This window comes from Cebus imitator, unplaced genomic scaffold (assembly GCF_001604975.1).
Source record: "Cebus imitator isolate Cc_AM_T3 unplaced genomic scaffold, Cebus_imitator-1.0 Scaffold349, whole genome shotgun sequence".
NCBI classification, from domain to species: Eukaryota; Metazoa; Chordata; class Mammalia; order Primates; family Cebidae; genus Cebus; species Cebus imitator.
Window position 1 is genome coordinate 75,544 of NW_016107664.1, and position 10,731 is coordinate 86,274.

Consider the following 10,731-nt stretch of genomic DNA (forward strand, 5'->3'; position numbering starts at 1 on the left):
AAAAAAAAAAAAAAAAAAAGCATTAAGGTCATTTATTTTATCTGCAAATGCCTGTATATAGATATTCAACTCATGATGGAGTTTTAGGTTATTGTTTTCTGCTGCTGAAAACTCTGATTCTGGCTTTCTAAATTCTTCCTATAGCAGCTTTTTATGGATGTTACTTGTCATTTCAATTCATTTTTAAATGTCTTGAATTTTCTCAGATAGCATTAATAGATGCTACTAGGGAAGAAGACAAGAGGCATCTGTGTGGTTTACCAGGTTTCTGCATTGTCTTTTCTAAGTGGTATCTTTTTTGGTGAGTAGATAAGTCTCCTGATCTGATGATGTTCTTTGTTTCTGGGCACCCTTAATCTCCTCTGCTTTGTCCTTTTCCTTCACTGCCAAGCCTCTGAGGGATGTCTCCCATCTCTCCCAAAAGTAGCACCATCCAACTCTATCACCTAAAGCCCCACATACTTTCAAGCTCCTTTCTTTAAATTCTCGAAATCCACCAAGTCTCACATCTGTTCTCATATTTCCCCACTAAGAATGGGGCCCCCTTTTCACTAAGAATGATTTTTATCTGCTTTCGGCCTCAGCTGGGTCTCAGCTATGCTCTCTTCATTTCTACCCAGTCTCCAACTGACTCTCAGCTCCAGTGTCAACTCCAGAGCCGACTCTGCTGGCTTTGGATGTTTCTTTCTCCATTTGCATTGAAGTTTGTATTACTCCCTGTTTGCTAATTATACTGGAAGCCTGGGTTGTGTGTGCTTTTATTTGCTTTCTTGTTGAGCTGTTTTGTATCTGGGGCATGTGTGGAAAGATTTAGATGTAAGTGGCTGCCAACACCTTCCTCACCTGTAAAATGAAATTCCTGGGCAGAGTTCCAACACTGTATGATTCTGTATCAATGATTCTGAGAACACTGGAATCTCAGTTAACTATAGATTTCCAAAATTAAGGAAACATAAAATGCTTTTCAATACTTTATGAGAAATTAACAAATATATCCTATCTATAGGCAAACTCAGAAATACCTTACCAGGAGTCCCACAGTTATGGAAGTCTTATTAGTGAAAATGTTAGAAACCATAACTACACAATGACATAATATATAACAAGCTTGTCCAACCTGTGGCCCATGGGCCACATGTGGCCTAGGATGGCTTTAAATGCAGCCCAACATAAATTCAAAAACTTTCTTAAAACATTATGTGATTTTTTTTGTTGCAATTTTTTTTTTTAGCTCATCGGCTATTGTTAGTGTATTTTATGTGTGGCCCAACAATTCTTCTTCTTCCACTGTGGCCCAGGGAAGCCAAAGGATTGGACACGCCTGATACATAAGCTGTTCTCTACAGAAATATGCATAAGCCCAACTTGTCCTTGGAAAAGCAACAAAATTCACATAAGCTTATGCAATATCAACCCAAATGTAATAGATTTTTATGGCTAGAGATATATCAGTGTGTATTTCCAGCAGGTTATCACAGATACATTTTCATTCCTGAGTGAAATGAAATATTAAAAGGAAAAACGTACTTCTTCTTCTGAGTCCATCTATAAAACTGATAAGCCAATTAATTTATACTATGCTTGGGCCACACACGCCTGTAATCCCAGGTGGCTCATGCCTGTAATCCCAGCACTTTGGGAGGCCAAGGCAGGCAGATCACCTAAGGCCAAGAGTTTGAGAACAGCCTGGCCAACATGGTGAAACCCTGTCTTTACTAAAAATACAAAAATTAGCTTGGTGTGGTGGCAGGCGCCTGTTATCCCAGCTACCTGGGAGCCTGAGGCTGGAGAATTGCTTGAATCCAGGAGACGGAGGTTGCAGTGAGCTGAGATTGTGCTGTTGCACTCTAGCTGGGCTACAAGAGTGAAACTCGGCCTTAAAAAAAAAAAAAATTAATATTATGTTTAAACATTTCCTATGCAGACTTGAAAATAAAATTTTTAAAAAGTCCTTCCTTATATATTATTCTCCTTAAGAAACTATCACAACACCTAACAACTTTCAAGGTAGTTTCCTTTTTAAGAAACAAACTCCAATTTAAATGATTCAAAAATTATACCAATAAACATGTCACATTCATTAAAAGAACAAATAAAGAATATACATCATAAAACCTACAGTGACTGTTTTTAAAAAGCAGGCAAGGAGGATGTTAAAGTGTTGAGATAAATTTCTAAAACTTTGTATCAATATTCCCACTGCCAACAGGTTTCAAGTTAAAATATTGTTCCCGATGAAAAGTGTTTGTTCCTTTTCTTGTTTATTTATTTATTTATTTATTTATTTATTTATTTTGAGACAGTCTCACTCCGTCACCAGGCACCAGGCTGGAGTGTAGTGGCGCGAACTCAGCTCACTGCAACCTCCGCCTCCTGGGTTCAAGCAATTCTCCTGCCTCAGCCTCCCGAGTAGCTGGGACTACAGGCACGCACCACCACACCCAGCTAATTTTTTTTTTGTATTTTTAGTAGAGACAGGGTTTTACCATGTTGGCCAGGATGGTCTCGATCTCTTGACCTCGTGCTCCGTCCGCCTTGGGCTCCCAAAGTGCTGGGATTACAGGCGTGAGCCACCGCACCCAGCCTCTTGTTTATTTTTTAAGCTAATCCATTTAATCTCTTTTAAGATAACTGGCATACTAAAAGCTCTTCCCCAGGGCTCAGTCACCTACAGCCCTGCTTTACTCCCTCAGCCCCTGGGAATGTTGCATTTAGCAAATCAGCACAACTCAAGAGAACTATATGGTAAGCTACAAATGCAAAGGCTCCTGAGTCACCACCTTACCTCAGACTCATCTGTAGATTCTTCAAGGGACCCAGTTTCCTATAAAGCACATAAAAAGAAAATGGTCAGAAGAGATGATAAAAGAATAACAATCATTTGCAAGAAGAAAGAGTTCTTATGTTCCTACCACCACCCATGTGGCCTTTTTGGAAGAAAATCTACAACTACACTTTACAGGACCACGTGCTCAGACTTTCACACACCCCCTGCAACTTCACACCCTGGCAGGCAGATCCTGCTGCTTTCCCTCAAAGAGTTAACAGGTAAACAAATTACCCCAGGAACTTGTCATGTGAGGGCCTGGAAGACTCTCTCCCTTGTTAATAATGGAAACCCATCTGGCAAAGCAGCCTCACTGATCTCGGAAAGGAAGAGGAAACTGCCATCTCAAGTTACCTACAAGCCAATTTATATACTGAAACGCTCTTGTGCTATTAATTATTATGCTATTAATCTGGTTGAGTTAAAATGATTGCCTTGCTAAAACAGCTTTTTAAAAAGAATCTCCTGCAGTGATACCTATGAGACCCTGTGTAAACAAGCTGTATAATTTACATGCACTCTTTAAACCATTACCACTAAGACAAATTCTGCCATTAAACACAGTTTCCCTCTTGCTAGACAATGAATCTTGCTGCTCTGAAAGAAACAAAGCAAAAAGGGAAAAATTGACTTGATCCTGCTAATCTCTCACCTGTCCAGTGAAAGAGAGAATCTGCTGATGCCATGCATCCTCAAAGAGGTCAGCAAAATGAAGATTTACTTAACGTACTTATAGATATCAATAGCAATAAAAGGTTACAACTAATATGCTGACACTGAATGTAAGCACTTTTCAACGATCCATGAGATAAACAAAGAAGAAAAAAAATGAGGCAAGGACATTTTAGATATAACTAATATATTTTCAAGAAAAAAAATGAACATTTTAAAGAAGATCAGATGCATATATTACTCAATAAAAGCTGGAGAGCAGGAAAAATGTAACTAGTGTTTAAAATCATTTTAATTTCATTCATCAAAAATCAGCAAGAGCCTGACAGGTGGCAGGCACGCTCCAAAGTACAGCCTTGTGGACAACACAGTCCTTGCCCTCGAAGGCCATGGGTAAAATGGGGATAAATGTTCCTTGTAATTAAGAATTTCACTATACTTATATCATTAACCACAATGAATATGAGAATCTTCTCTATGTCTCAATGCAGCCTGTTTAGCTTAATGTCAATCCGTGTCTTAGAAAGTTCTTATTCATTTGCAGCTCCAATAATCCACAGTAATATTTCTGTTCTTAGCACTACATTAAAAAAAAAAAAAAAAAAAAATTATTCCACTACCGGATAGCTGTCCAGAGAGTTAATGGCATGTTATGCTCCATCTTCTGAAATGCTTCTCTTCTGCACTCACCATCACAGTTCCTGGTTTTAGTCCCCTTACTGCACTGATGATTCTCTTGTGGACATGGTCCACTTTAACATTAACAGTCACTATTCTGACGTCTTTACAAAACATCTATTATAAACTGCTCATTATGTCACATTCACCACCTGCATTATAAACTTTCCTAACACCTCTGAGGTCGGAAAGTGAGGATTAGAGATTAAGTTTAATGACTTCTAACATCCTTACCATCTCTGTGAGTCACTGAATATTATGTTATCAACATTAGCAAAACAAGGGTTTGATAACTAAGCCAATAAATCACACCTAGGTTCTTATTTCCTGGATGCAGAATTCTAAAAAGACACTTGAGTACTCTTTTCAGAAAAATTACATTAAACCTAAGGAAATTTTTTTTTCTCATATAGAATCCACTCAGCTCATGCCTATAATCCCAGCACTTTGGGAAGCCCAGGTGGGATAATCACTTGAGCCCAGGAGTTTGAGATCAGCCTGGGCAACATAGTGAAACCTCATCTCTAGAAAACATAAAAAGAAAACTAGCTAGGTGTGATGGCGTGTGCCTCTAGTTCAGCTACTTGGGAGAATCACTTGAACCTGGAAGGGTCGATCGCTTGAGCCCAGTAGGTCAAGGCTGTAGTGAGCTGTGACTGCGTCACTGCAATACAACCTGGGCAACAGAGTGAGATCCTCTCTCAACCAAAATAAAACAAAAAAACTTATCTTAAGTGAAACAACTCAGAAACAGGAAAATATGCAAATTCTTACTTATAAGTAGAAGCTAAATAATATGTACACGTGGACAAAGAGTACGGAACGGCAAACAATGGATACCGGGAAGGGTGGATGATGAGAAAATGACTTAATGGATACAATGTATACTATTCAGGTGACAGTGACACTAAAATCCCAAAGTTCACTACTATGCAATATATTTAACAAAATTGCACCTATATCCCTTACATTTATATAAATTAAAAAAGAAAAAAAAATAAGTCTCCAACCAGCAATTTCAATCCAAAAACTCAAAATCAAATTACACTTTCTCCACAGCAGAAAGCATGCAGAGCCAGAATTTGACACCTTGAGGCATGCAGATCTGAGATCTGAATCTTCAGGGAAAACTGAGCCCTGAGAGTAGCTTCCTTGGCTGCTGGAATCGATGGAAACTCTGAAACTTGCCCTCAGCACCACTATGAACATCTCACACAGAGAGGTGACCTCAAAAATCCTTTTTCCCACAATCCTACCATAGCAATGCATGAGTGTTGTCAGGAATTAGCCTGGTCTGTTATTTCTTAGCTTCATTCATTCATCAAGTCCTCTGATTAAAGTGCTAAAGACATAAAGGCAAACAAGAAGACATAAAGCAAATGTTCTTGGTAAGAAATCCAAGAAGTTAAGTTTTAAGTAAGGTTGAGAAAGGTTACAGTTTGAGAAAGTCAGTGGTTTTCAAACCTTTTTTTAGCTTCATACTCTCATTTAAAGAATCTAACTTCAAATCCTGAAGATATAAGTTATAAAATTATGCTGTTTTCAAAGTGAAATAAGCAAAACACAAAAGGACAAATACTGCATGATTCCACTTATATAACACAGAATTAAAACAGAGATTACCAAAGGAAGAGGGAGGATGTGGCCAGGAGTTATTGTTGAACGGGTACAGAGTTTTAGCTTGTGATGATAATTAAAAGTTTTAAAGAGGCCGAGTGGTTGTCTTAGCACATTTGTGTTGCTCTAAAGGAACACCTAAGGCTGGGTAATTTATAAAGAGGGTGGGGCCGGGCACGGTGGCTCATGCCAGTAATCCTAGCATTTTGGGAGGCCAACGTGGGCAGATCACGAGGTCAAGAGATTGAGACCATCTTGGCCAACACAGTGAAACCCCATCTCTACTAAAATACAAAAATTAGCTGAGTGTAGTGGCGTGTGCCTGTAGTCCCAGCTACTCGGGAGGCTGAGGCAGAATTGCTTGAACTCAGGAGGCAGAAGTTGCAGCAAACAGAGATTGCACCACTGCACTCCAGCCTGGTGCCTGGTGTCAGAGCAAGACTCCTTCTCAAAAAAAAAAAAAAAAAGAAAAAAGAAAAGAAAAGACGGTTATTTCACTCATGGTTCTGCAGTCTGTACCAGAAACTCGGCACCAACACTGCTTCTGATGAGGGCCTCAGGCTGTTTCTACTCACGGCAGAAGGTTGAAGGGCAGCTGGCATATGCAGAGATCACATGCCAAGACAGGATGCAAAAAAGGGCAAGGGGAAGATGACAGGCTCTCTTTAACAACCAGATCTCATGGAATCTAGTAGAGTGAGGGCTCACTACCTCAAGGATGGGACCAAGCCATCATGAGGAATCTGCCCCCATGACCCAAACACCTCCCACCTCTAATATTAGGGGAACATGAGATTTGAGGTGGACAAACATCAAAACTCTAGCAATGGTTACAGTTGAACAACAACATAACAACATAAGTGGATATAATGCCACTGAATCACACACTTAAAAATAGTTAAAGTGGGGGTAGCTCACACCTATAATCCCAGCAATCTGGGAGGCGGAGGCAGGAGGACTGCTTGAGGCAAGGGAATTTGAAGCCAACCTGGGCAACACTGCAAGATCCCGTCTCTACAAAAAATGTTTTCAACTTTACAAATGGTTAAAATGGTAATTTTATGCTATGTATATTTTACCATAATAAAAAAAAGTGCTATTCCGAAACAAAGCAAAAGTGATAGGCTGGAAGATACCCAGTGATACAAATGTCTAGCTAGGCCAATTCTGGGTAACAGATAGACAGCTAACATTTCACAAACATTTCACTTTACCTTTCTTTTGCAAACCAACCCCTTAAGCCCAATCACCTATCCAAACAGCTTTATCTAATGATGTCTGTCCCTTGACATATGGCCTAATATACTCATCATCTGCCATCAGGATTATCTTCCCAAAGCACAGATCAGATGCCACTGCCCTCCTCAAACAACCCAGTAGTAGGACGCAGTAGTGTCCCAGACTGAAGAACAGCTTTCAGATTCCCCAGCAAAATAGTCAAAGTCCTTTCCAGTCTGGCCCCCAACAGATCTTTAGCCTCACTCCCTACTCTCTCCACAAACCTATGACCCTCCAGCCACACTGCAGAACCCCTAGTCAAGATATTGCTTGTATCTCTATGCCACAAGTGGCAAATCAGTGGCTGGGGGTCTGGATGTGGCCTGCAGGTGTTTTGTTTGGCCTGGGTGGTGTTTTTTAAAAAGCTTCCATATAAAAACCTATACTCCTGACTATATGTCTACATAGGATCCACACTTCCACATAACATCAGTTGTAGCTGAGTGGTTACACCCAGGACGGAACAATGCACTCCACCACCACCCCCACCACTCCCAATTTCCAACACCAAGGCACTCCTGCTCACGTGCACCAACAGCTGCCTGCCTGAATTTGTACTGCTTGCTCTGCCCTTTCCTCCACTTAGAAGTCCCTGGCCCCACTCTGCACTCATCCTGATGGAATGTTCTACAGGCTCAGCAGACTCCTCGGGGATACCCCAGGGAGGGGTTGTCAGGCACTCAGCCTGAGGACCTTCACTCTCTCTTCAACATCAGAGCTTCGTTTTTATGTTTCTTCCCATACCCCTCAGCTGGCACCTAATATTAACTGCCTTGTCCTACGAGTACTCATCTTAAACATGCTGTGGATAAACCCAAAGGCTTTGCCCTCTTTGTCTCCCAGTATCCTACTGGAAGGACATGTTGCTGGTGATGATGATGAGATAAGCCACCAATCTAAAAGAATATTCTACCTCCTCTATATATTGCCATTCCACTTAGGAGCAATACCAAGCATATTTTCTCTGGACTCATGTCTGAATTATTAGCTTAAGAACTTAGGACAGGTACAGAAATGGAATTGCAGGAAAGTAGCAGCAAACAAGGATTCAGCAATTCCAACAATTCCTTGGGCTCCTAGAAGACTTCTCTAACACAGGCTTCAATCAACGCCCACCCCTAATCCTCCCAGCAGCACAGAACCCTATGACAGTGGCCTGGGAGAAGGCTTGACACAGCTGGCCTCAGAGGTCAGGAGGGGTGATGAGGAAGACTGTCAGCCCAGGAGAGAGAGGATCCAGGACCTGCCTGGGTTGTGAAGTCCTCAGAATTGTAAGGGCCCACATAATGTTGGGAAAGAAAAACAGAATTTGGGGGAGAAATGGTAGGCTGGGGTCTGGGGAAGGCCACTCCAAGCTTTGTGGGAAGGCTGACCTGGCTCTATGTTGCAGGAAAAAACCAAGCAGACATCAGTTCCAAGAAATCATCTATCTCCATCTATGCCTGGAGGTACATGTGAACACTTACTGAGATACTGCCACCTTCTCTCTCTTCCCAACAAACTGTATGCCCCAGCTGAGCATAATGAGAAAGGGAGTTGTAATAGATTCTACTGTCTGATATAGGCACAGGAAGGAGGAAATATTTTGTGTGGTATATATTTGATATTCCTGTTGTCACACAGCTTCAATTTAAAAAAGCTCAAAGGAGTTGTGGCCAGTCTTGGACACTCAGGGCCTAGGCTGGTTGAGTAGGAAAGATGAAGACTCAGGTTACCAAGCCCATTTGACCCCCTGGGCTCAGCTACTGCACTCATCTTATTCTGCAAATGAAAAAAAGCCTTGATGTCTGCTCCAGCATGGAAAAAAGGACAAACCTGGTAACCTGGTAACCCTGCCCCAAATCTGGCTTTGCATCAGAATCATCAAAACTCAGTTTGGGGAATTAGCTAATACCCACTAATACGCTCCATCTTCACAGATTCTGATTCAGTAGGTTTAAAATAAGAGCCTGGAAGGAGTGGTTTTTAACAGCAACAACAAAACTGTAAGGAGACCCAGGCATCAAGAAGAAACAAAGGCAACAGGGGACTCCACAGCCATGAACAGGAAGCAGCATGAGACACAAAAGCCCCTGACCTGATGAGTGTCCTGTCTCCAAGGTGTTAATGTAGGTGCCGCAGGGGAGGTTACTACCAATCAGCTAGTGAACTGGCCTCTAGCCAAACAACTCAGGTGAAGATGAGTGGAAACACTTACAAAGCAAAAAGCAAGTACAGCAAAACTAACTTGTGACTACATTTTAGTTACATGATGGGAAAGGGTATGCCCTCTAAAAATCTGTCTAATCCTATGCTTTTGCAACTTCTTGTTTGGGCTTCGTTTTTCCTTTAGTTAGTATTAATGTTGCCTTTAAAATAGCTATCTTAGCCAAACTGGAAGGAAAGAGAATTGTGCACATATAAGCCAAGTCCAAGTTTCGATGATTAACCTCTGTGCTATTTATACAATCATTTCAACCTAGTCACTTTAACATACTTCATACTCACAAAAGTTTTAACATACTTCATACTCACAGAAGTTTTAAGGAGGAAAATTCCCAGTTTACAGGCAAGAAAACTGAGGTGCTCAAATTTGTGTTGATTCGATTTTTATTGTAACACAATCACACCGGGATAGACATAATGACAGATGTACCATCTAATAATCCATAAGTGATCTACAATAAGGACAGAATTCCCCTAATTTCTAAAATGCAGAAGGAGAATTCAAAGTAGAAACTCTCCTACTTGGTTCAGGAATAGATGGTCCAATCGTGGAAATACTTTAATGGACCAGGGTCCAGGCTGCTTGAGTAGGAAAGATCAAAGGGTACCTGGGGAGCCGGCAAGCGTAAAGAGAGTGTAGAATGTAATCCACATTTCATCTGAATTAATAACTTAAAAAAGGTTCAAGTAAGATAAAGCCATTTCATGCAAATCCTACTAATTTACAATTTGGAATGCTATTTTCCCCCTAATAAATTCACTTAAACACTGTATTAAACAACCTAGTACTATAAAACACGAGTCCTGTGGAAGATACAGACATGAGTAAGTTCTTGTTCTCACTCTTGAGGACTCAGCAATCTGTAGGAGAGATAAGACAAATACACAAACAACTGGACTTCAAGCAGAATGTTATTCATAAGAGAGATATGGACAAATACTGTTGGGCATCTGTGATTATGAAGGTCAACTATAAATCGTTTTGAACCTAAGTAAAACTGCTGGTTAGAAGATTTCCAGGGAGAATGCAGGGTATTAGTTTTTTCTGTAAACTATAAAATATATATGTAGTTACTTTTGACAACTACCCTTACCATATTAGGCAAAAGCAAGGATCTCCCAACGACTTATAAAAAATTTTTCATTCATATCTAAAAAGCAATTTTAGTTTTAGATCCTCTGAGCTGTTTTATACGACAATAACTCAGTGCAGATGTCACTATTTCGGTTCTTCTGAAAATTAAGGTGGCGGAGGGAAGCAATCACCAAAGAAAACACCACTCAGGAAAGATAATGTGGAGAGGTTTAGTTTTGTGTTGCTAATCCTGGAGATTACTGGCATTTATGATACATGATAACAAGAAAAAAAAATTATGCCAAGTTTTCTAAAAGGTTCAATGTAGCATGATAGGACAGTTAACAACTTTGCTTTCTCCTTTTTTTTTTTTTTTTTT

The 10,731-nt window shown here is 40.4% G+C and overlaps 1 protein-coding gene and 1 long non-coding RNA gene across 2 annotated transcripts in view; both read right to left on the bottom strand.

The window, feature by feature from the left end:
• LOC108287632 (VPS41 subunit of HOPS complex) overlaps positions 1-10,731 on the bottom strand; it is an 89,541-nt gene that overhangs the window by 75,411 nt on the left and 3,399 nt on the right. Inside the window, exon 2 of the mRNA XM_017506154.2 lies at positions 2,786-2,824. Coding sequence (XP_017361643.1) covers positions 2,786-2,824 — 39 coding nt within the window. The remainder of the gene's footprint in view (positions 1-2,785; positions 2,825-10,731) is intronic.
• The window catches only part of LOC119467901, a 4,253-nt gene continuing 3,165 nt past the window's right edge, over positions 9,644-10,731 (bottom strand). The window contains exon 2 of the long non-coding RNA XR_005196537.1: positions 9,644-9,885. This is a non-coding gene — a long non-coding RNA (uncharacterized LOC119467901). The remainder of the gene's footprint in view (positions 9,886-10,731) is intronic.